The sequence below is a fragment of the Alosa sapidissima genome, chromosome 7 (assembly GCF_018492685.1).
Source record: "Alosa sapidissima isolate fAloSap1 chromosome 7, fAloSap1.pri, whole genome shotgun sequence".
NCBI lineage: Eukaryota > Metazoa > Chordata > Actinopteri > Clupeiformes > Clupeidae > Alosa > Alosa sapidissima.
Window position 1 is genome coordinate 33,426,279 of NC_055963.1, and position 25,983 is coordinate 33,452,261.

At 42.6% G+C, this 25,983-nt stretch overlaps 2 protein-coding genes across 8 annotated transcripts; one reads left to right on the forward strand and one right to left on the reverse strand.

Annotated features, from left to right (window-relative positions):
* The first annotated feature begins 533 nt into the window (after positions 1-533).
* Positions 534-8,944, forward strand: ndnl2 (necdin-like 2). Of its 2 annotated transcripts, none has more exons than XM_042097632.1 (11): positions 534-665; positions 1,001-1,061; positions 1,198-1,323; positions 1,516-1,579; positions 1,822-1,901; positions 2,253-2,347; positions 3,448-3,527; positions 6,833-6,875; positions 6,996-7,058; positions 7,722-7,836; positions 8,578-8,944. In XM_042097632.1, the coding sequence occupies exons 2-11, from the start codon at positions 1,014-1,016 to the stop codon at positions 8,653-8,655; spliced, it is 792 nt and encodes a 263-aa protein (XP_041953566.1). In that variant the 5' UTR covers positions 534-665; positions 1,001-1,013; the 3' UTR covers positions 8,656-8,944. The 2 variants fall into 2 exon arrangements, with proteins under 2 accessions (XP_041953566.1, XP_041953567.1); XM_042097633.1 differs by lacking the exon at positions 534-665 and adding an exon at positions 726-838.
* On the reverse strand, positions 8,883-25,074 carry si:dkey-96f10.1 (6-phosphofructo-2-kinase/fructose-2,6-bisphosphatase). 6 transcript variants are annotated; one of them, XM_042097619.1, is made up of 15 exons: positions 24,542-25,074; positions 18,825-18,950; positions 18,122-18,218; positions 17,848-17,914; positions 17,493-17,567; positions 17,132-17,188; positions 16,429-16,550; positions 15,934-16,141; positions 15,303-15,449; positions 14,758-14,862; positions 14,084-14,213; positions 13,301-13,363; positions 12,977-13,041; positions 12,080-12,205; positions 8,883-11,119 (listed from the first exon to the last, which is right to left on the reverse strand). In XM_042097619.1, the coding sequence occupies exons 1-15, from the start codon at positions 24,621-24,623 to the stop codon at positions 11,060-11,062; spliced, it is 1,530 nt and encodes a 509-aa protein (XP_041953553.1). In that variant the 5' UTR covers positions 24,624-25,074; the 3' UTR covers positions 8,883-11,059. The 6 variants fall into 6 exon arrangements, with proteins under 6 accessions (XP_041953553.1, XP_041953554.1, XP_041953552.1 ...); XM_042097620.1 differs by lacking the exon at positions 24,542-25,074 and adding an exon at positions 23,579-24,303; XM_042097618.1 differs by lacking the exon at positions 24,542-25,074 and adding an exon at positions 19,780-20,116.
* Between the last annotated feature and the right edge of the window lie 909 nt (positions 25,075-25,983).

The window sequence follows — 25,983 nt, forward strand, 5'->3', positions numbered from 1 at the left end:
CTTCAGTGTTTCGTGGACACAATGAACCAGTTTGTGCATTCCGTGGACAAAAGGCGTTACGATGTAACATGGTTTCGTAATGAATATATGTATTTCGTCACACGAAAGTCATTCTGTCCACGAAATAAGGCATGTTACATTTAAAGTTAAGGCTACGGACCAAATAAGGCGCAAGTTTGTAGACAACATGCGTTCATTTCACTTGTGTCGTGGTGGCTTTGAACATGTATGTGAACGAACGTTTTTGTGTAAAAAATTGTATTTACTTGCACTGTAAACTCAGATGAAAGGCGGGTAGGCCTGAGAGACTGGCCTAATCTAGGTTCTAAAATCTTTCCCACTTCTGTGCCCAACTAGGCTTCAACTGAGATGTTCAATTTGTGCATCATAATCGAACACCTTTTTTTTTTCTTTTTTTTTTTTTTTTTTTCTTTCATTTTTTATCTATGCTTATAATTACGTCCAGTCACTGGCACAGAGGGGCTAAATTATAACATGTTCATAGGCTTACTGACCTGGTAGCATCAGAAGCACTGTTTAGCAGAGAGGGTTAAAGCGGAGCTAGTAATCAAGGGTCTTTGGTTTTAGGGCTGACATGCATCTTCCTACGTCATTTTAGAGCGTCGTTTCAGAATCAAGCGGGAAGTTAGCTGGCAGGCTAGCTGGTGAGTGTTGGAAACTGTTTTACAATAATGTTGCATTTTTATATAACTGTATATTTTAGTTTAACGAGTATGTTGTGTTGGTGTTGATTATCAGCATAGCTAAGATTGAGCTCATAATTAACTAGATGTTGCTAACATTACATGACAACAAAAGGGAAGTAGCCTAACGTTAGGTAAGTTAACTAAACACACATTTTGATCTGACGTTAACGTTCATGTTACATGTTGCATACAACACGGTATGATCAAGATGAACATAATTGAGATGTTGTGTAAGCGCACTGGTTGACTTGGGTGGGCAAATACATTAACGGTAACGTTTGTTTTCTCTTAAGGTGTTTGGGCACGATGTCACAGAGGAAGAGGCTCTCGGCCTCCCAAAACAAAGCACCAAATGTAAGACCTGCCTCATACGAGGAGGCTGCATTAAACCCCTTGCTGTGTCTGTGTAATAACCTATCAATTGTTGTTTAGCCTGCAGTGCATGCCGATATGGAAATATGGCTGACTTATTTAATTGTGTTGGAATCAGTTGCCGCGCTCACAACAAGCAGAGGTAGAGTCGGATGACGAGGAGGATGTGTCATTCACCCAGCTAACTTCAACTCAAGTCCAGCGGGCACGAGAGAACTTTACTCCGGTCCAGGTTGACCGCAAAGTGAGTCCTCATTACGGTTCTTAGAGGTTTCAGCATAGTGTCATCACAACATTATCACAAAACTGCAAGGTAGCTCTTAGTCCTTACAGTCAGTTCTTCCAAGAAATAATGATTATTTACTGTTTTTCTTTTTGCTATGTTGCATCCAATATCTCTCTTTACAGTTTGTCTTTTTTTGTATTATCATTAAAGGTAGCAGAGGTCGTCCAGTTTATTCTAATAAAGGACCAGAAGAAGGTGCCCATACGAAGAGCAGGTCAGTTGAATCAATTTAATCTAATTTCATGAAGATAGCACTGTCAAAACGGACACTTGATCAAGACTGTCATCTGGGACATGTATCACCTTCATGTCTCTGTAGGTGGTTGTTACTGTTCTGTGTGCAGCCATCCCTTCACGTCTGCATTTACTTATATACTTCTTAACACCTTGTTCTGTTTCAGACTGAATTTAATTTAATGTGCTCCTCCTCACCATTGTCCCTACTCTGTTTTCCAGACATAGCAAAGCATGTCATCAAGGAATACAGGGCTATGTATGCAGAGATCATGAAGCGTGTCTGCCGTACTTTCGAGCAGGTGGGGTGTCCATTTCTATGGTCCTATTCAGTAATATCAAAGTAAACGCACGGAAAGGAGACCTTATTAAGTCAGTTGGTACAGCACTTTGACCCAATTTAAGTTTAAATTAATGTTGTAGACATAATAAAAGTTTTAAGGTGTTTAAATGTTTACAGTTCACAGTTCAACTACCGACAGATAGTTTATACATAACTACTATATAAGTAAAAAGACCATCTTAATGCGACAAGTAAGGCACAACAGTCTGTATAACCAAGTTAGAATCATGTCAATGCACATTAGATTTCTTGACCTGTTGACTTGGAGTATTCTTTGTCAGTAATTGATGGGTGGCTTTCCTCTGTTCAGGTGTTTGGACTGAAGCTGGTGGAGATCGACCCTAAAAGCCATGTGTACATCCTCATCAACAAACTGGAGTCTGTGGCTGAAGAGCCAGTCTGCCTGTAGGTGAAACTAGAAATTATTTATTTGTTTGAGTGTTTAGCTGAGACTCTTATTCACATCGTCTTGGTGAGCAATTTCAGGGACAGTCCCTCGGGAACAACTCCGGGTTTTAGTGCTTTGGTCAGGGGCACAATGGTGGTAGCCGGGAATTGAACCGAAAACTTTCTTGCTTCCACTTGGAAGCCGAGTTCCCCAACTACACCAGCAGTGCCCAAATTAGATCCATCAGATGCTGTTTACTGGTCACAACATGTATTGTTAACATGGTTGCTTCCTAAATAATGCAGTCACTCACTCTTCAGACAGACTAACCCAACCTACCTTACACCCAAAAAACTCACTTTAAAAGTTTATCAAGCTGAAAAGATTTTAAAATATTCAGGTCTCTTTTTCCACAAAAACTTTGAAGCTTTTGAAACTTTGAATACCATCCATGATCATCTATTTATTGCTGCAAGAAACATTTTTTGTTGATGTGGGCACCAGTTCACACAGCCTCTGTGTTTCTTGAAAAATATTTTTGATGCTTTCCATAAATGCTTCACATTCATATACAGGTGCATCTCAAAAAATTAGAACATTATGGAAAAGTTTTCTTTTTTCCTGTAAATTAGTTCAAAAAGTGAAACTTTTCATAGAATCTACATTCAGCACACATACAGTAAAATATCTCAAGCCTTTTTTTGTTTTGTTTTAATCTTGATTGTTCTAATCTTGATGATTACAGTTTACAAATCATGGAAATAAAAAATCCAGAATCTTAAAATATTACAGTAAAGAATTTATGATACAGAAATGTCGACCTGAGTTGAACCAGCTAATCAGCTAATTTAGTCAAAACACCGGCAATGGTTTACTGAGCCTTTAATCTCTCAGTCTGTGCAAGGCAATGGACTTTTCCATGACATACAGTTTTTAGATGCACTTGTACTGTTAATACCGTGGATTTAGAGTGTGACGTTTTAATGGGAGGAGACTTAAAAAGCATGTGAGATCTATTGTGTGTGTGTGTAACAAAAACGAGTGAGAATGTGTTGAAACTTGTCTGAGTAAAAGCCTGAGACGATATGTTTGAACTCGCTGTGTGTGACATTCCCAGGATCCCCGGAAACCCCAAATATGGCCTCCTCTTCACTATCCTCAGTGTCATCTTCATGAAGGGCGGAGTTGTCAAGGAAGGTTGGCCTCATTTTTTTTTCAGTTGTTGTTTTTTTTTGTTGATTGAGTGTGACAGCTGCATTTTTGTATTTGTTGGTTCATGTTTATAAGTATAGTATAAGTATATATACTCTTTTGATCCCGTGAAGGAAATTTGGTCTCTGCATTTATCCCAATCCGTGAATTAGTGAAAGGCACACAGTGAGGTGAAGCACACACTAGGGCTTTGACTTTTGGCCAAAAATCATATTCGAAGTTCGTTTGTTTATTAATATTAAAATTCGAATATGTATTAATAATATTTTAACCATTATATGTCTTCAGTAAGACCGATATTGGTATCAAACTTAAGTTCTATGTGTTCTGTCCACCAGAGGGCAGTGTATCTGTCAATAGACTAAGTGCACGAAAGGCTGAGTATTTATGCGTGTGTTAAAATTGTTATTATTGAGCATAGGGCTGGGCGATAAAACGATAGCGATATGTATAGACATGTAATCGATATCAATAAAAAAATACGTTCGATAGAACATTCATAATTAAAATCAACACACACCTCCTGCCTTACGTTGTCCATAAATAAATATAGGCTAAATATATCTTGCATTGTAGTATGTCAAACTCTACCAGAGTAGGCGATAGCAGTAGGCCTACCTCAACAGACTCTCCTTGCCCCGTGCACTCTCTCTCTCTCCCTCTCAACAGGCACATCCCTCCTCAGCATGCACATGTAATCCAAACATTAATCGTGCAAGACGACTGGCTAAATTGCTATTAAATCCGGTTAGCATCATTAGCACGCTGCACGAATTTGTTCAAAACTGTTGCATTCAAATTGACTGCTAAGTTCTAATCATCTCAATCCCGATGCAAATGGAAAAGTATTTTCCAAGACTCAAATGGGCCTGTCCCAAGGAGGAAAAAGTATTCATTTGAAACTTAAACACACGTAGGGAAACAGTCTAACCAGACTATGATAAACTATCGCAAATTAAGATAACCTTTGTTTACAATATTTCCAGGCTTCAACCAGTGCTGCTTTTCATTCAGACTTATCTGCACATTTATTTATTTGAGTGTTTTTCATGATTGTGTTGCCATTTCTTTTCCCTGTTTGCTTTGATTGATAACTGAGGTGATTAAAATCAGAGGAAGGTTAAGTTTAAAATAAAAGTGTCTATTATGTCTATGTGTGAGCCAGGGACGGATCATGGCTTGTGCTAAGTGTGCACGTGTACAGGGGCCCTCAGCCAATGGGGGCCCTCGGATTTAAAAAAAAAATGCTATGAATTTAGGCTAGATTATGCCCGGTGCTTCTGTAATAAACTAAAAATAAACTAAATGTTTTCCTGATCAATAAATACTTCTTAATTCATAAAATATAGAGGCATAACATTAGGTGGAAGTGGTAGGCTATGAGTGCTCATTCAATGTGTATGCGTGTTTGCGAAAGTGAAACTGACCCACTCGTGGGTAGGTGAATGAAGTGCATTCCTGCAATGTTCATGAAAACAGCATAGCGATTAGCCTAGAAATCTAGACGCGCCCCTAGCGATTGGATAGCCTAATAAATCGCGACTTTTTGGCCTAACAGTAGCTTATAGCGTAGCAAATAGACTATGGCGATGCCGATGACCTAGCCTGGCTAGCGCCACCACTTCTCAATGAGACGTGGTCTGGGAACCAAACGTTCATTTTCTCGTATTTGAAAAAAATGCCCAGATCCGTTTATTGGGTGCCACGGATGTCTATCAAATGCGTCTGTGCATAGCTCATCATCGTCTTGCTTTCCCCCCCTGTTCTGTGATTGGTTCCCTATCTCAGGCGAAAATTTGCTCCATGGTCTCCAGGCTGCCTTAGCAGTGTGAATCAAATCGCGCGCAAGGCCGCATGGGAACACCCAGGCTACCGATGACCGACAGGCCTACACTTATTTCACTCGTCTCGCTGGAGTGAGCGCATAATGTGGGCTGTTGCGCAAAGAAATTAATTAGGGAGATGATCTGCATCTCCATTTACCAAACGCTATTGTTTTGGTAACATCTCCACTGTTAACGTGAAATATGTCTCCATGCAAGGTAGTGTCAAGCTAGCCTGGTAAACCAGACCCTGGAATCTTTCAGATTAAGACAATTCAAATTGTGCTCTCGCGAGAACTCTGGATTTCCAGGGTAGTGTCAAGCAGCAGTGAAGTGAAAACCTTATCATGCAGGTAGCCAATGTTCACGTCACCTGAGTCAGACAGAAAACGGGCCCTGCTTGCTTTGTTAAAGTTTGTATGCCCCTTCCAAACTGCGTTAAAAGGGTATATTTAACAGCCAGAATTTCGAAATTTTCCTGGGGGAGACACCCCCGAACCCCCTGTAATATGATCAACACCAGCTCTCACAAAATACTATCAACGTCCCTGCTACCGGTCCGTCAGATATGACAACTGTGTCCGGTCCGTTTAGTGAAAAATGTTGCTGTAGACTGTTTGGACAGCAAAGGGAGATTACAGCCTAATAATAAAAACAGCTGCTGGAATTCATTTCTGTGTGGGCCTGAGTTATAATATATGACATAATGTAGACTACTACATTTTCATTGTGTGATTGTGCACCAGCCTGCACAGCGACAGCAAAGGGAGAAGCGCTGGCTGCAAGCGCACGTCACGCGCATGCGCAAACGCGCCCACGCGCGTCGCGGTCAGGGGGGAGGGGGGGTGGGGGCTTTTTTGATATTGTGCACAGGGGCCCATATTTGTTTAATCCGTCCCTGGCCTTAGCCTTGCTAATGAGCTCACGATTTTACTTCACCAGGCGTGAAAAAAACCTCGGAATCTGAATTGAAAACAACGTTTACAACCAAATGCATTTATAGAAATTATCTCCATAGGCTACAGGTTCGAATGTTAAGAGATCCCTAAAATTCGTTCGAATATGTTTAATTTTTAAAATAATCGAATTATATTCGAATAGTCTAACGAAGTTCGGAGTCAAAGCCCTAGCACACACTAACCCGGAGCAGTGAGCTGCCTGCTACAGCGGTGCTTGGGGAGCAGTTAGGGGCCTTGCTCAAGGGCACTTCAGCGGTGGATGTGGGCATAGGAGAGCAGTGCTCAACCACTTTCCCCACCCACATTTTTCTTACTGGTCAGGGATTGAACCGGCAACCCTTCGGTTACAAGCCCAAAGCCCTAACCAGTAGGCCAAGGCTGCCCCCTAAGTAATTAGAATAGTTAAATAGTTTATGATGGATGCAAAGTGTGTGTGTGTGTGTGTGTGTGTGTGTTTTCTCTCAGGCAAATTTAATGAATTGGGGTGTTGTTCATTTTACTTTTCCAGCACTCGTGTGGAATTTCCTGAAGAAGCTGAGGGTGGATGCTGGGTAAGATCATGCTTTGTGTCTCCAGTGGTCACTAGTGACAGTCCAGACCTTTGAGGAACTGTGGAGCATTAATGACCCTCCAGAAGTCCCATACTCACTATTTGTTTTCAACATCCCCAGAGAGAGGCACGACATCTTTGGAGATGTGAAGAAGTTGGTGACCGATGAGTTTGTACGACAGAAGTAAGTCCAACCTTGGCAAACATTTGAAGAAATGTTAATATGTTTTGCTTTTGTTTACCTGGGGTTTGTTTTGGTACCTACAGTACATTTCTTTAATACCTCACCAGGGGCTTCTACACCCTCAGTCACACATATAATGTGTCAGCACCTGTGAATGAGGTGCTATCACACTTCCCAGCTCCCATCCCCCTCACAGTACCTAACCTTGATGGCTCAGGTTGGCATCAAGTCAGTAGGGGTATTACAATAGCTCAGCATGGTAATACAGGTGACCTGAGACAGGTAGAGAGTCACAAGTCATAGGTTCAAATCCTGCCTGAGGCTTGGTGTGTTCAGAGCTGCTGTCTCTCAGACCATAGACAGACGGTTTATACCACACCATAGATGAACAAGTGGTCAGGCCCTAAAGCCAGGCATTCCCAAGCAAGTGTCTGGTGCAACCCTGACCTAACATTAAGGACACTTTTGTTTCATATAATATTATTAACAGACAGTTGTACAGTAAAACTATATTTGGTAAAGTAGTGAGTGGATTTCTCACATACGTCACCAGCACAAGGTGGTGTCATTTGTAAGGAATCTGGAGTGAGGATTTCACACGTTGCAAGGCTAACACGTGTGTGTGTGTGTGTGTTTCTTTTTTTTTTATTTTTTTTTTTAAAGATATCTGGAGTATGTGAGAATCCCCCACACTGAACCAGTAGAGTGTGAGTTTCGCTGGGGTGTCCGTGCTGAGAAGGAAGTGGCCAAGAAGAAGCTTCTGGAGATCGTGGGAGAGGTGAGTCTATTTTTTAGCATGTATCCTCCTATGTGAAAAGTACAAATAATGTGTACATTATTGAAATTTGGATGCCTCAGAACTGGTATACCAGAAAGCATAATTGCCAAGGATGATGGTAGTCAGGGACCTCGCCTTCCAAGTTCCCATTGTGCCACTGAGCAAGGCCCTTAAAGGGGTGGTTCAGGATTTTGGACATAGGACCTCATTTCCAGGTTAGCAAGTGTGATATTTATCAGTGTAGACCGTTTTCAACACGTTTCATCCAGTTCTTCTAGTTGCAGAGTTCACAGGTGCTAGGCTAGCACAAGTTAACAGTATGTGTTAGCCTGTCACTAAAAACACTTAGCCACTCCACAGTACACCCGAGGCAAATAAATTATAATGGCAGACTATCGATGTAAATGTCTGTTTGTTAACTCTGCAACTCAAAGGATTGGATGAAACGTGTTGAAAACGGTCTCCACTGATAAATCACACTTGCTAGCTTGGAAATGAGGTCCTATGTCCAAAATCCTGAACCACCCCTTTAATCCTGCTGAGTCGCTCCAGTGGGGACTGTCCATGTAGTTAAATACATTAGCTAAATTGTATAATGTATAGTTTGTGTGTGTGTGTGTGTGTGTGTGTGTGTGTGTGTGTGTGTGTGTGTGTGTGTGTATTTATGTGTATGTACGGTATGTATGAAAGGGTTTGTTTAAGTGAGAGGGATGCCCTGACATGATCTTGTCCTCTTCACAGCTGTTTGAGCAAGACCCCCAGAGTTGGACCCAACAGTATAGGGAGGCCACGGCGGCAGAAAGCCAAAGCCAAAGATAGAGCGAGCAAATGGGAGGACTGAGAGTGCGTGGAAGCCTTAGTTTTTAATTACAGCTTTATACATTTGTTTGTATATATTTTGTACAGGTGTTCATTTGTTTTATAATTTACTGTATATTGAAATAAGCTACATGTGGTTTGTTTTTAAAAGGAAATAAATATTCATACAAAATTAAAATTAAACCGTACAACTGGAACTGCTTAGAATAGAGACCCAGAGATGGAAATATTGCTTCATAGTTTTATTTTGTTTGTGCCAACAAAAATAAAAAATATTTTTTAAAAATTCTCTTTACATATCATTGCTTTTCTATCACAGTAAATTGCACAATAAACCCATTCTCTCTTCCCGTCCAGGGGATGGTTTTTGTTAGCGTCCCTCTGTTGTCTCTCAGCTGCCATATGGGTGAAATATCCGGCCCCTGCTCAACAGAGGCTACTAGAATTTAGACGAGTTTTAGAGAAAAACAGCAGCGAGTTTTGATAAACATGCATTTCCCTCGGTGCACATAGTTGTTTCGCCAGGACGTGCTTACAGAATTCAGACCCTCATTCCGTATCATCACATGACATTACTTGCACTGATGCTTATCTAGATGTCTGTGCTCTGCAAAAACTCTGACCATTACAGATGCTAGAACTACAGTCAGAAGAACTCACAGCACGCACTGTCGGGACACATCATATCAAATTGTTCAGGAAAAAAACATTGGTTTGCTATTTCACACTATAGTGTTTGTGTGTATATATATTTATTTATCACAGGTGTGTTTTGTTGACAAGAGATGGCTTTGATTTTTTTTTTTTTTTTGGGAGAGGCACAAAAATAAGATTGCACCCTCTCAAGAAACATTCCTATACTTGAGATGGCATCCATGAGACCGAACAACCACGTCTACGTAGCACCGTTAGGAGAGGATTAAAATAACTAGTCAAGCTCGTACTGAAGGATGGCTGTTGGTAACCGGAGATAAACTCTTTGAATAGACTTTCATCACATCAGGAGTATATAGCATATTTATGGCTTTGATATAATCTCTGAACACAAGACTTGCTAAATCTATAGCAGGCCTTGGAGGAGGGAATTATTTTCACAATATACATGTACAGGACAGTGCACATAATATAACATTTAACATTAATGTCATATGTCCAAATGTGTGTTTTTGTGTGCAAGTGTGTACAGTACATACTGCATACACTTGTGTGTGTGCTTGATCGAGGTCAGGAGAGATACAGTTCTTTTACCACAGTTAAGTCATGGTGTGGTTTTTATACATGACTTGCACTAGTCCACTAAGTATTTGTTTTGTTTCATGGTAAAAAAAATCAAATGTGATAGGCAAAAGCTGAACCTCTACTGACCAGCATCATAATTCGCATATCTAGGTGATTTTATCCTCTTCCAACCTGGGATTTATTAGAGATGGTCCTGAGGTTCTCTTGTGAGTGGCAACAAAGGAACTAATACACTAAAGTGCTTCAGTTACTAAATATGGTTAAGTCCAATTGGCATTGCTTGACCTTATGTTTATGTAGAAACGTAAATATATGAAGTCCATTAGGGTTAGCTGTTGACATTTCAGTATTTGCTGAACTTTAAACATACTGAGCATGTTGGAAGTTCCTGAAGCTACAAGCCATAGTGAGCAATATGTTTAACCATTTTCTTCTATTTAAATCTGAAGCATGTCTGCATATGTCTTTGCAAATCTGTAATAACACTGTAAGTACTTTAGCAGTACCGTCCCTATATTACTGTTCACAGTTGAATTTCTTTCAAACCTGGCAGCTTCCTCAGTCTACTGGCACACGTTCTCGCCACTCTGTAGGAGTACGCAACTCTGTAAGAGTGGCTAGATCACTATAGCCATGGATGAGGCACATTGGTTGGGGCACAGGAACATCCTAAGTCTGAGTTTATTAAGAGAGAAACATTGGCAGATCTCAGACCACAAAGGATTATGGTTAACCGTTCAGTAGTTCACAGTCCAATCCACAATCTCTCATTACATTTCAGAGGTTTGTGTGGTTCTAGTACTGCCCATCTGGAAAAAAAGTCCAGTGCAAGGAATATCCTTCCTGTGAGTACGGTGCGTAAATTAAAATATTCGTCGCTTCCTGTTGTGCGCTTTCGCTGGAGGCAGACTTGCATCCCCTTTTGAACAGAGTAGCCCACAGGAGACCCCAGCAGTTGATTTAGTGATCCCACTGTCTGCCCTAGACATCCATCAGGAGGACCTCTTTTCACCACACACATTTCACCATGATGATACCACGGGCAAAATATGATTGATATACACAACTAAAAGAGAAAAGGTTTTTGTGCCATGAGATGTTTGGAGAGAGGAAACGTCTACGCTTGCTGGACAGTCAGCGTCTCTCGCTCCCTCTCTCTGGGCCTCTAGATGTGGTCTGGAACGGTCACAAGTGCCTCCTCGGGCTCTCTGTCGATGTCCACGTTCTGGGACAGCAGTAGTAGAAAGATAGAGAGAGAGTGAAGGAAAGAAAGGATAGAGAGAGTGTGTGTGTGTGGGGGGGGGGGGTGCAAGAGATAGAGACAGAAAGGTGGGCGAGGTGAATGAAACATGAGCCAATGGCAGGTGGAGACAAAGACAGATGAAGACATACAGAGATATGATTAAAAAGAGAAGAAAACACTGTTTTCCTCTCCACCCTGCACTCCACAGCTGAATCTGCCAATGCTTGGCCAAGTCCACATTGCATTTAACACACACTCCCATTTCTGATGAACATTACCATGGAAACTGCATGTACCATGCTAATGAGGACACAATAAGCACATGTAGTCAAACTGAAGCACCCACTGGGTCCACTTCTGTACAATTACAATGGTAGAACTGCTGTAAACACGCAGTCCAGATTGAACATTACATAAACACAGATGGATTTAGTTTCCTGTGCTTTGTTAATCTTTTCCATGACAATCTGCCGCTGATTTAAATACACACACAATCAAAGAGACCTGCTGTATTTATTCCCATGCAAACAAGTGTTCACAAACAAACACCCACACACACATAATCACATGCACAAAATACACACCAATGTACACAGGCTTTTTTCAATACTGATTAAAAGGATTATGGTTTCTACCTCCATCTAGTGGTCATTTGTAGTAAAGCATCCATCACCCAAAGATTACACAACTGAACGCACGAAAAGGGCCAACAGGGAAATGAGGCGGCTGATTAGAGTGCTGATTGGTCATAATTCAACATTAGCACGTTTATGAATCTGAAGAAAAGGCAATCTGCTGGGAGTTAACCGTTAGCTGCATCTGATGGGTGAAGCAGCAGTCGAGTACATTGTGCTGCCACAACAGTAATTATTGTTGAAATGAAGCGTTAATTTCAAACGATTGTGGAATTGATTGTCCACTTCTTTCTGGACACTGCAGTACCTGCAGACTTAGACTGGTGACCCCCAGGTCCTGCAGGCGCGGGGCTCTGGTGGGGGTGGGGCTTGCCATGGGCTTGGCCCGAGTGTGGCGGTAGGGGGACACGAGGGAGCACATGGGCTCATCGCCCTGCAGGGACCAAACCTGGAGTTTAAAACGGTGACATTGGTAACAAGGGCCTCACGTACACATTTATGGCCTACTCCACAGTACTGGACTGCACAACGTTCCAGTTATATTGTGTGAGTACTACCGGTACTAACTATTATATAATTTGCTAATTAGGACAATTCCTAAACTAAAAGGAAAAACTACTGTCTGAGTGAAAATTGTACCAGTGGGTACATTTAGTTGGGCTATCATTAATTGACACAAGCTAACTCTAAGAAACGCCTACACACAGAGACAAAATGGCTAACACCTCCCTGTACTAGGCCTACAGCTAGAAGCCACCTTCACTAAGTCTGAATTGCACAGATGATCTCCTGATGATTTTGTGCCACATTAGAATCCAATCTATAGCACAGACGGGTGTCTACTGTAGGTAGAGGCTGAGCACCAGTAGGCCTACTCTAGGCATCCAGGCATCCAAAACAGAACAGGCAGCATCCTCAAAATCCTCAGACAGAACCAGGCCTGGCGAGGGCATCATGGGATTCCTGATACCGGATTCCTCTCCGCCAGGCACTCCATGCTCATCCAGAGAGAGAGAGAGAGAGAGAGAGAGAGAGAGAGAGAGAGAGAGAGAGAGAGAGAGAGAGTGCAAAATGCTGGGGCAGCCATATGCCATGTCAATCACAGGCCTGCACGCACGTGTCACGGAGCGAGGCTGACCAGGCCAGGCCCTTAGTCAAGGTTTCCTACCTACGAGCTCTCATCCACCCTGTCCCAGGCACTCACCGCAGGCCTGCCTCTATGGGTGTTCACAGCCTCCACGTTCAGAAACACAGACTCCACCTTACACCCTGCACCAGAGGGAGAGAGAGAGAGAGAGAGAGTGTTATGTCAATAAAGTGTAATAAATGGTCATAAGAATTAAGTGTATTGAATTGAATTGAATTGAATTGAATTGAATTGAGAGAGAAAGAAGCATGGGAGTGGAAAAGAAAAAAGAAAATGGAGGGAAGAGGAGAGAACTTGGGAGCTTGTCCGTTTTGAAGGAGCATAACAGAATTGAGAAAGAGAACTCAGAAACTGAGTAAGATAGAATAGGGCAGTGCTGACCGTAAGCGACTGGTGTGAGCTTCAGGACTGTGTGTAGGGGACACTTCAGGTAGGGCAGCTCCTCTGTGAAGGGTAAAGAATCAGGACAGGCAAGAGATCAGGCCTGGGATAAACCTGGATTCATTTCAATGGAAAAAATGCTGCATCCTCCTACTGTCTCCTTATTACAGTGCAAACACTATATACCCCTCTCACATAAATGCCTACTACACATTACTATACCTAAGCTCAAATACATAATTCTAAAACTAATAATTCCGGTCCTTGATTGTGATTGGCTGAGTCACGTTTGATGCCGCTTTAAAATGCAGCATAAACATGACCGCATTTCGTTCTATATTACTGTGCTTCCATAACTTGATACAAAAGTTAAAGTAGCTGTGTTTCGATGTTGCTTGGCAACCATTCAGATAGAGGAAATATATTTCTTGGCGGAAGAGTGATTATCTATGAATAAATCGGTTCCATTTCTAGTTGCTGTGCCTTTACTTTGTGAAACTTTGCCAGGTATTTATAGCAACAGTTTTAGAAAAACAATAAGCCACTTGAGTCCATAGGTTACACTGATTCTACAACAGCTAAGCTAGCGCATCGTGCCTAATAACGCCCCTTAGCTGTTGTAGAATCAGTGTAACCTACGGCCTCTCGGGGCTTATTGCTTAAATTTGATCTAGTGTACTAATGTTACAAGTACATTTTAATTAAATAACAATGTTCATATTAGCCAAGGGTTATATCATGTACCCAAAAGGCTTTACTGCTTGGAGTGTGTTTAATTCTCACCTGCGCTCTTATCGAGGAAGTAAGCGAGCAGGCAGCGCATGACGGCCTGATGGCAGGTCACCAGCACGTTCTCCTGCCGCTCCAGCTCCATGATGACCGGCTCCAGCCGTTGCACCAAGTCCTCATATGACTGGACACAAGCACAGCCACACTCAAACATGGGGCCAGAGACAGGGGCAGCCAGCACACCAGCAGACAAGGGTGGGCTTCAATCAGTACTGTTGATTTCAACTTTGAGTGTTGAACCAAACTGATGACTTTGTAAGACAAGAAAAGGCAGCATTGTGTTGCCCTGTACTGTGTAGGTTCTTTGGACAGCCTGACAAATAAGTTTTACGCCCCCAACCCATGTTCACCCTAGAATAACCATTTATTAACAAAACTCTGAGTCTATTATTGATTTTTATAATGATTCAACATTATGGGAAGGTATCGTTAATTTCCCACCGATGAATCAGTCTTCATGTTTACTAACTATACACCCACAAAAGTCACCTCCAAAATGTGTCCCTTATGCTATTTTTAAAATTCTTGACAGCAAAAACTCTAAAACAAAGACAGCTGAAATCTACATCCACTCTAGCACACTCTGTTCCTGTCTCACTCCACCGATATGAGCCAAGTGTGTTGGGATGATTCTGTAATTACAGCCTGGCCGGTGTGACCCTCCTCACCTCTCCCTTGGGGTAGCGGTAGCGGTACTTGTCCTGGTCCCTCAGGGCAAATTCCTCGGGGTAGTTCGCCTGGATCTCCTCATAGGTCAGCTCCTCACACACGCCCTGTAATCACAACAGATGGGCACATGGCTGATGACGACGATGAGGAAGAAAACCACACCAGTACTGTCCTTGAGTACTGGTGTACTGTACTGGTGAGAGTCAAATGGAACAATTGTCTGATGGAAGCATTAACTAAGTGTTCAAGGGATTTATCTCGTGCACACATTCCTTATTTCAGAGTTTGTTTGTGCTATGCATAGCATAACACATTGATTGGTTTTGTTTGTTTTTTTACATTAGTTGTCGACTGAATATACTGACATAACATCTTAGCCTAAATATTGCACAGAGATACATCTTCATCTAATCTGACTTCATCTAATCTGATTAACATGTCCCTTCACAAGACATTCATGGATTTCTACATTCATGGCTTTCTTTTTTCTCTAACTTTATCCATGCTAGTAACTGACATGAACTAAACTTGATTTGAATCTCACCGCATCTATTTCATTGAGCGCTTTCCACTGCTCATAGGGAACACCCAGGGCCTCTGCTGTCTGAATGGTGCGTTTCATGTGACTCGTCCAAACCTTCAGGTCTGGGATGTTCTGACTTTTGATATACCTCCCAAGGGCAGCAGCAAACTGAGGAGGGAGAGACACAGAGCTCACTAGGACGGACCACACATATACTCAGTCAGCCAGTGCAGCCACTGTAAAAAGCATGAACAGCAAAGGGGGACCATGTCCTTCTGTTGGGTAGAAATGAAGCCAACATTAGTGAAAATGAAAAGGTGCCTCCAACTGGACTGAAATGCACAGTCAGTGTATTTTTGGAGCATGTGTAGCCAAGCGCATGTGTGGATCCATTTGCTGTTCATCATACTGTTCCTTTCCGGTGCCTCACGTATGATATGTGCGTAAAATGCCCATGCCTTTTATAGTCATGGAATGACAAACAACATGAAAATGGCCACAACCAAGCTTAGTCAGACACAAATGGCAGAGGTAGTTACAAAAACGAAAACCCTCTAGGATAATAGATATTCAGATGAATGAAAGCTCATTTGGACACAGTCACGGAGAATGGTGGAGGTGGTCACCATCTTAACCGGCTGCTCAAACTCACCTTGCTACCATTCCGAGACAGCCCCGAGTCCCCACCAATCCGGCCCAGGAGGTTGAGCTCGCTCTCACCGTGGCGACACAAGTAGATGGTGCGCGGTGTGACGTGGATGTTCATAAGGTAGTACACAATCCGGCTCTGGATGTGGTCCTGCACCCGGTTGACCAGGTACCGAGATCCCACGTTAAAGATCTTTATATAGGACAGGTGACTGATGATGGCAATGGCAGAGAGAGAGAAGGAGAGAGAAAGAGAGATTAGATGTGCTTTTGAGGGAAATGTATGCATTTGTTATGCAATCAAGAGCATGCTCCAGTCAAGAAGTCAACCACTGCAAGTAAAAAATGCTTCTTTAAAGTTTGTAAAAAAAACATAATCACTGACGAACACTTCTGCATTGGAAAGAAAATACATTTTGAAAAAGGCTCTCTCTACATTATGGGGCTGATTTCACGACCATCATTGTTGCCATGACGCTGTCTGTATTGTTTCTGTCACCTGTCTTTGTCGTCGTCCAGGGGGACGTAGGTGACTTTGTAGCACTCGATCCTCTTCAGGAAGTCAGCCACCGCCTCCTCCTTGTCACAGTCGGTATAATCTGGGCTGCTGAGCTTCACTTGCTGTGAAACAGTGAACAGACCATGCACCTTTTAAGGACCTGTGTATATCATAATATCAAAAAGTGACTATTGCAGTGAAAATACCAGAGACCTTTTAAGAGCCTGTGTATATCGAGTAATGCATAATAACAAGGAGTTCAGAAAACATAACATACCAAATATTAGGTATAGTCAAGAGCAAATCCACATAAACCACAGCCATTAAAAAGTCTGAGGCCCTGACCTGGGCTGTTTGGAGCAGCACAGAGCTGTACCTGAAGACACTGCCTGCTGAGTCAAATGGCAATCATTTTGCCTGTGCCAGGAGCTAGGAACAACAGTGGCACCCAGTGCATATACCCTTGCATGCACATAAGAAAGACAGTTTTTGCAGCTTTCCTAAATATTATGTAAACCCAAATAGCATTTTCCTCAGGCATATGAAAGCATTTCATACTTGGATCTCTCCCACAAAACGGCACTTTCTTAGTCATGGATGTCAGATATAATTTGTTTATATCAACATATTTAATCAAATATAAGCTGTTTTCTGAAAGTTTTCTGAGGTATGTGCAGGACTGTTTCAAGAGTCATTTCTGTACCTTGATGTTCTCAGCGATGATTTCAGGATCATCACAAATAGACTCTATGAAGAAGACCTATAAAAAATAGAAGCATTTTACCTTCAGCACTTGGCACTCATACTTCCCTACCTCGGTTGCACTTTAGTTATGCAATGGTTACACATCAATGACCGCATTAATATTTGACTGTCCTGTGTCTGAGTCTGCTTGCTTAGAGGACTGGGAGTGGGAACAGTTAGCATTCCCTTCATACAACACAGCTGATTATCATTCAGGTGAAGTAATTTCACTGTATATGTGTACTGTGTACATTTGATTCATTTTGAACATGCACATATGCACATACTACAGTGTGTCTTGAATAACTAAACCACTTCACCTTGTACCCATTGTCTTTGGCATAGCTGAGAATGACCTCCCTTCTTTCCCGAGTGGTGTTGGTGGCATCAAACACCTGATTCAACAAACACCACAAATCAACTTCGTAGAAACATTGAGAAGCTTAATTTAAAGGTATTTCTTTAAATGATGTGGAAATGAGTATGGCTTAATGCTACTTGTGCCTAAATGTGATGTTATCTATGATATGTTGACCATAGTGATAAGATTAGATATCTGCCATGTTGTGCAAAGCCAACTAAGATAAACCAATTTGAGCCATTATTGACTCTATATGCGCATGTGTGTGTGTGTGTGCTTGTTTGTGTACATGTGCAAATGGCAGTTCTACTTACCGCCACCTGTCCATGCTCCAGCATGAAATAAGTCCCAACATCCTTCAGAGCAGAAAGAGCACATGCTCTAAAGACACACACACATAGGGGAGAGAGAGAGAGAGAGAGAGAGAGAGAGAGAGAGAGAGAGAGAGAGAGAGAGAGAGAGAGAGAGAGAGAGAGAGAGAGAGGAATTACCTTTATGAGACAACAAAATGACCACCACAGATGAGGGAAGTGGTCTTTGTTTATACACAATAGAGACCCACAGCTGATATCCAGAAGCCTTCCTTACCTGCGAATCTTCATGGCCTCTTCATTGTCAGGACGGAAAAACTCAAAGTTTTTGTAAGTTCGTACTGCATCCCTCCGATACTGACCCACATTGAACACTGAGGACATTAAGCATTACATGAGCGACATGACGTCAGATGACACCGGAAACGAAGAGCTTATCGAAACACACACTTAATTGTAACACAGCCAACATGGATAATTGATATGCTAGTCAAGTTCGGCCCCAATACCTCTGAAGTTCCTGTTCTCAACAACGCTCCCTGATTCCTGTTTTTTAAAACAACTCCCTTGCCGGCAAAGATTTGCTAGCAACTATATTGTCTTTTATGTGGTGTGTGCATGTGTGTGTTTGTTGGAACACTGGTAAACATCCATGTTATCTCTCTTTCAAGATGAAAAGCCATTGCCAAGAAATTTGGTATGTGTATGTGTTCGTAATATGTGGCTTAAAACATAATAGCTTTAAGGAACAACAGGCTGTGGGTTTCTGATCTACTGCAAAGCTATTTGTGCCACCCATTGATTTTGACTTTGTTTGAGCACCTGAAGAAGGCAGCTGGCCAAAACATTGTGTATTAAAGTTGGGGTAGAACATTTAAGAGTGTTCAACTTTCTATTTTAGTTTGGCATGCTTTTTGTTTCCAGCACCTATGTGTGTGGGCCTGTGCGTGCTATCAACATTCTTCTTCCGATCACCTTACCCTTGGTGGGGACCCCTATCCAGTTGAGGTAGCGTGTGAGCTTCTTGGAGATGTAGGTCTTCCCTCTGGCAGGAAGACCCACCATCACGATCATAGTGGGCGAGTTTGTGAACTGCGGCACCGAGGCTGTCACACACACACACACACACACACACACACACACACAGAGCATAGTCATGACCCACTGTTCCCAAAACAACACACACACACAATGATGAATGTCATTACTCAGACACATGTTTTATCATTGCATAAATATTCCCATGGTCATATGTCATTATGTCATGTCGTATGACCTTTCGAGATGTACCATGTGGACAGTACATGTCCAAGGACCTATCAGTACAAAAGGGCACTTGAATCTGTAGTTGACCATGGGGTCAATCACCTTTAGGGGGGCTCATTATCAGCTAGCAATCTGTGCATAAGGCCAGTAGCACTGATCACCCCACCATACGCAAAAAAAGAAAAGAGTGTGTGAGACAGAGAGAGAGAGTGAGATTAGATTGTACTTTTGAGGGAAATGTACGCATTTGAGAGAGAGAGAGAGATGCAGCTCTAATATTACTGTGTAGCCTCCGATGGCACATGTGCCTACACTTCACCAAGACCAACCTGAACAACCTGCTCTGTTTGCTATTCACCATAAAGCCACAAAATCTGATGTAAGAGCATCTTCTAACTGCCATACATGCCAGTACAACAACAGTGACTACAAAAAGGCATCCATGATTAATGAAGTATGACTGGCAGCACTCAGCATGATTACATCCCTAATCAGAGTGACAGATGACAGAATAAGTAAAGATTAAATGATGGGGTGAGAGGTAAAGAAAGAAAGAGAGAGCAAGAGAGAGATGGAGAGAAAGAGAAAGAGTGAGAGACATGGGAAGGAAAGAACTGAAGAAAGAAGGAGAGGAGTCTCTCTCGCTTTCCCCTACGGCGTGAAACTTACACCCCCTCCGGCGGTTCAGCTTGCTGCTCATCCAAGGCACCCATATCTTCTGCAGCGGATTCTGTGTCAGCTCTGTGTGTTTGAGGGACATCTTTCCCTGGGCAATGTGCGTCCTAACAAGCGCGCGCGTGTGTGTGTGTGTGTCCACACGGCCGTTACTCAAAGTAAGACTGGGTGAGCGAGTGTCGTATGGTGCCTCAGGTCAGTGGTATGAAAAGAGGAATGTGAAGGCTTGTTGGAATCTGTCTAAAAAAAAGCCACTGATGTCTCAGTCACCTGAGCACTAAAGGAGAGAATCTGATTGGCTGACAGGAGCCAGGGCAGGACTTTCTACACCTGCTCACTGTTCAGCCTATGCGTCACAGACCGTACACTAGCACCTGTGATGACAGGACCTATTTCCATTCACTTGATTGTAGGGATCGACCGATATGTTTTTTTCAGGGCCGATACCGATATCAATTATTACCAAAACAGGAGGCCGATAACCGATATGTAAAACCGATATGTCAGTTGCACCCGCACGCAGCACCCGAGTTTGTGGGATAACTAGTAAACAGCATCAGTAACGTGCATCAATCGGGAATTCGCTAAATGAAGGAAGTGGGTGCTTTACTTATTGATCCGGATCAAAGAGACAATAGCTTACAAAGTGGTGTTTTTGTAACTTCAGTGTAGATGATTGTGATTCACTGCAACTTCAGCAATGTAGGCTACCTTCCTTACCTTCGAGAAATAGCTCCGTAGGCTACAGCTGAAGCCCAGTCTGCCTCAGTGAGAATCCTAAACTTTGTCTGTGTTCAGTCTTCGATCCTGATTGGCTGCATTCGTGCTAACGAACAAATCAGACGGTGTAGTGGGCGGGACAATGCTCTTGACCACAGAGTAGCAAATTCAGGGAGTGAGAGACGCTTTACAGACAAAGTAGCGCGTTTCATTCTTTATCCATTTCAATATCGGCTTATCGGTGGAAAAAATGACCGATACCAATTATTATAAAAAGGCTAAATATCGGCCCTAATAATCGGCCAGGCCGATAATTGGTCGACCCCTACTTGATTGTTTGAAGGTGTGTCTGTTAAATACAGCTAGGATATAACTATGACTGAGGTAGGAATTATGACTATGATGTGAATACAACATTGTAATGAATTGGATTCTGTTTGTGATATCTTGAAAGTTGCGCCAAAATACTATACAACTTTTACAGCTACAGACCGTTTTTAAAGTATTTTAAAATCTTCTCAATTTCTGTCTTAAATGCACTGAGCACATCCAAGATGATTTGTAGGCATGGATCCCTAAATCTTTATATTTGTTAATTTGCATATGCTGAGTTGCAACCTTCAGGCTCTGTGTGGATTTTGGTTTAATGAATCAAAATTACTTTTCTGTCTACTGCCAGAATACCCCACTTTTACCATTTCATAACAACAAAATCATTTATTTGGCAAATCAAATGCCCTAAACTGATCAAGTAGTTGGTTGAGCATGACCCATTTTGGACTTTATTTGTTCATGTAGGTCAACCACATGGCATACTATGAGTGAAGACACAAACAAATACTCTCGTCTCACTTAGTCATGTACTCAAGACCGTACCTCATGAAAACAATTACTCTTACCTAACCACGAATATAACCATGACACAGAGAACTCTAACCCATTGCCATTATAATGCTCTCTTTGGTTGGCTCCTGCAGACAACACCTCTCTCTGACACACAATATACTTCACTGCCAGCACCACGAGGGGGCAGGAAAACATTCATACTCGGCATGACTACTGTCATAGCTGTTCATCGCCCTGTCCACCAGAGGTGTCAGGTGCGTGTGCTATGACTCAGCTTTGATCTTCTTTTATGAACAACAACAACAACAACAACACTCTGACCCTGGTTGAATCACGTACCAACACAAACACAGGAAGCATTTTACAGGTCATGGGCATAGACTGTCTTTGAGAAGATTATAGCCCATCTATGACCTATTTATGACCTTATGCTTATGTTGATGTCTTTCTATTCCTGTTCAAGGTGGAGTTACACATGTTGGCCATTCACACTTTCAAGCTGTTGAGTTGTAACGCAGGCCCCTAGGGTCAAAGGTTGAATAATTACACACTAACGAGATTAAACAGCATTAGATAGTGCACGTTCCACATACTAACTAAGCGGCCAGACTAATCTCATTGTGTTGTTTGAGAAAACAGTGCCAGATTGCAGACAGCCTACATGACGCTTGCAGCATAGACACAGCTGCCCTGTCCTGTTCGACAGGGGCAAGTTATTCACGACTGTCCCGTTGAGGATCTCGCCACTGAAACCATCAGATACACAGGACAGCAAAATGTGACTGAATATTGTGACTGATAATCAGCACAACAAATGCATGTATATAATAGTAGATAATGAATATTGAATACTGGTGGTACAAGTTATACACTTTGTCAGCCTTGGCAAATGCTGTTGAAAACACAGCTTCGGTCCGTTGAGCTACAGCACAGGTTCCCAACCTACTTTGGTAAGTGACCCTATTTTGATGTCACAAAACATTGGCAACCCCAATCATTCACAACATCTCTGTTGTAACACCCAGTCGAGAGTGGTACTTTGATTTTCTCCAAATGCATAGCAAGCTAATTCGTTTGGCTATCTTTGAGCTTCTGGTTGTTTTGCTACTTTGTTTGGAATGTTAAACAAGCATGATTACGTCAAACAAACATCTCATGCGGGCTGTCAAAGTTTATTTTTACGTAGCCAGATTGTAATTAAGGATCCAATTAGTTACTTAACTTAATTTTTTCTTTAATGTATGTATATTTTAATGTAATGTACTGGTCAATTGTATGATACCCAGTATCTCAGGCAGCACCATTTGAATTTCAGGCCCAAGGTTGGGAAACGATGAGCTACAGGAACATATGCAGCTTTGTGGTGATTGACTGCCTGTCTGACTGACTCCCTACACTGGTATTTAAAGGGCTCTTGGCCCGGGGAAGCTGGACGCTACCTAAACTCTTCCAACTAAACGATTCTGCAGCCTCTCTTGATCCATGTCGCCCCCTATCCAAATGTGGCCCCCGAGCATGGCACCCTTACAGACGTTTATTCTGGCACACCCCTGGCCCAGGTCTGGCGCACATCCATGCCCGGCAGAGACAGCTGATGCTTGGGCCAGCAGAGGGAGAAGTCCCCTGTAAAGTGACACCTTCCACCCAACCAGTCCAGTCCTGAAGAGAGTGGACACTGGGCCTACTTCGCGATTAGGTGTAAGGGGACTTAGGGTTATGCAATTTCCCCCCATGGCAGTTCATGGGAATGTTCTCTTCCATGGCCAATTACAACCGAGGCTTGCCATCGTTAGCTCAGCAAAACCACATGCCAAACAGTAAGAGTTTATTATAGCTGCAGTGGTTCTCATCTTAATATCAGTTACTGAGTTCAGATAACTAATGAAACAATGATACACCAGATGCTCTGCAACAAAGATGTCTGCTTGAGATTTGTGTATGTCTGATTAGGTAACATTTGAATGTTCAAGCAGTCTTAAGTATCTTCATCATACATTCTCCTTAACAAGCAGCCATGTGGTCATTTAACATGCTTCAGGCATACCAACAACACATTATATGATGGGCCTACTTCCTGGTCAAACTCTCCTATGCAATAACATTGTGCTCCAAGGTCCGAAAGGATGTATTATTACCTGAAAACAGAGATACAGTTTTGACCTGAATCATGCATTATATATTGCACACTGGAGTTGACTAAAAACCTCAAAAATATGTGTCACCTCACCTGTGCTCTCGCACCGCATACGTTTTCGAACTTGCCGTTTAATAGGCGTTTGAGCCATTGTTGCAGAGCTACTGTTACTGTAAGGCTGTGTAATGTCCTTAATAATCTGGTCCCCTCGCAGATGCACCACTGCCTTGTTACGATATTCCAGATGGTTGTTGCAGAGTCCCTCTTTCCCGATCCAGAATCACGGGGCCCCACCTCCCAGACCCTTGACGTAGGGATATTTGATCCGAACGTTTCTGTCTTGAGTCCTTAACTGCTGTCCAGGCCTCGAGTTATTACAAGATAAGGCTATGCTAGAGTCCTGAGGCAGGGACAGGGACTGTGAGCCAAGCTGTAGGACAGACATTCGACTGACAGGAGATGCATTCTCTCTTCCCCAAATGCAATTCCACCTCTAGTGGTCGACCCTTGATAACTTTAAAACCGAAAGCCTTTGTTTGGTGGCAGGAAATAATAACTGGCACTGAAATACTTTCTCTTCCAAACTGTCGCAAGGAGACAGAAAGACGCATTGGCAGGTTTTGGATCGGGATGGTTACTTGCCTTGTTGCGCGAAGCACATGTGCCTGCTATGTAACACTGCATCTCCGTCCGCAGTCAGATGCATGCGGTCACTCAAATGTATATGGTCGAAGTGGTTTCCTGACTGATAACCCCACGACTACTACAGGTATTTTATTTTCTGCTCAAGGCAACAACATTGAAACGAACCTATAGTCAAGTGCATATAGATTTCAGTTTTGGAACATAATAAGGGGCTATGGAAAGTTGTGCAATTAACTGTAGGTTTTGAACGAAAACATTCACGATCTTAAATAATTTACCAACAAGCACTGCTTGTAGTGATTACGTAATTCCGCTGTTTTTAAAATGTAGCGCGTCACGCTCATGCCAATTGGTGGAGACTGAAACTCGAGCTCTTATTCTCGCCTTATTCTGTCAATAATGATTACTCACCATGTGGACGCTGGAAACGCGGCACTCGTTCACCGATACAGGGGGGCTCGGCCATTGCTTGCGTAATAAGCGTTACGTTCATATTCCAAGCAAAGGAGTTTATTTATGGCGCGTCGTTAGCGGGTACGTGGCGTACTCCTCAGCAGGCTGTTGCCGCCTCGTTGCTATGTTTTCTCGATTGTAGACCTTGGATTACTCCAGGCAGACCCGTCCCGCGATTGTAGTTCACACTGTGGCCCTTTAGTGCATCAACCCCACAAGGGCAGTATCGCGTGTAGCCACATAAGAGTAGCCTACACCAGTGTTTACCACATTAATGAACCATCAAACACGATGGCGTTCTTGTGAATTACAAAATACTCGAATAGTGCAGGTCCATTCACTGGCTGCAAGAGGCTATTTTGATCAAGACTGAAGCGTAGCCACAGTATCCCCGCCCCTTTCCACGCTCCAAACAATCGTAGATGCTGATCCTTATATTTGGAGCCTATGGTTGGTGCAGGGCTTTCTGCGCCAAAGACCATGTCCACTCAGCACCCAAATTCACATTTTTAAAAGGTCGTCACCCTGTGCCCGAGATTAAGGCCTACATTTCATAGCATACATATAGGCACTGTATGGTAGTTATCTATGCGTGAACAGATTAGTTTAGCATGACAAAAGACAGGATAGGCGTGTCTGTTGAGAGTGAGAATTGTGAGAATTATCTACGGATCAAAGGTTACAGGGACCTTTAGCCAGGGAGCTTTGAACATTCTTACAAAATATTCCGTTCTGCAAGAATTTAAGGTTCTAAAATGCCAAGTTGAATTTGTTGAACCCACAGCCATATAGATAGATATAAGGCTCTGGTTGAACCCAGATATTCTTTGGAACGTTCAAGTAACCTACCTTCTGAAGGTGATTTTGTTTATACCTACCTATCAGTCTGACCTACAAACCTGGGAGTGTTCCTATGTTTCCACAGCCCTATGTTCCCAGACCCTAACCCTAACCTAGAAATGTGGGACTATAGGGCTGTGGGAACATAGGGCTGACCCATGGCCCTACCCCTTGAAGTCAGACTAAAGAGCAAGAGCAGTTTGCACAGTGTGAAAGCTCAGTTTACCTGTCATAAGTCACAACCTGTAACTGATAAAGCAAATAATTTAAGAGCTTCCTTCCTGGTACTAGAACCTGAAAGGCAACAGCTTAACTCAACCAACAGGCTGGACCAGCTCAACAAAGAGGCCAAGGATGGATTGATTGGATAGGTGGGGTGAAGTCTTATCCTCTCTTAGAAACATTTTAGATTTGGAATTTCAAAATTATGTAATACCCAGGTCTAAATGAAACGATAGATAGTATACCTTTTTTAGAAAGTTAACGTGTCTCATTGAAGCTGCATGATGACTAGGTTGTGTTCAGTGCATACCACTCGTCTGCAATGATGCCTATGTAGC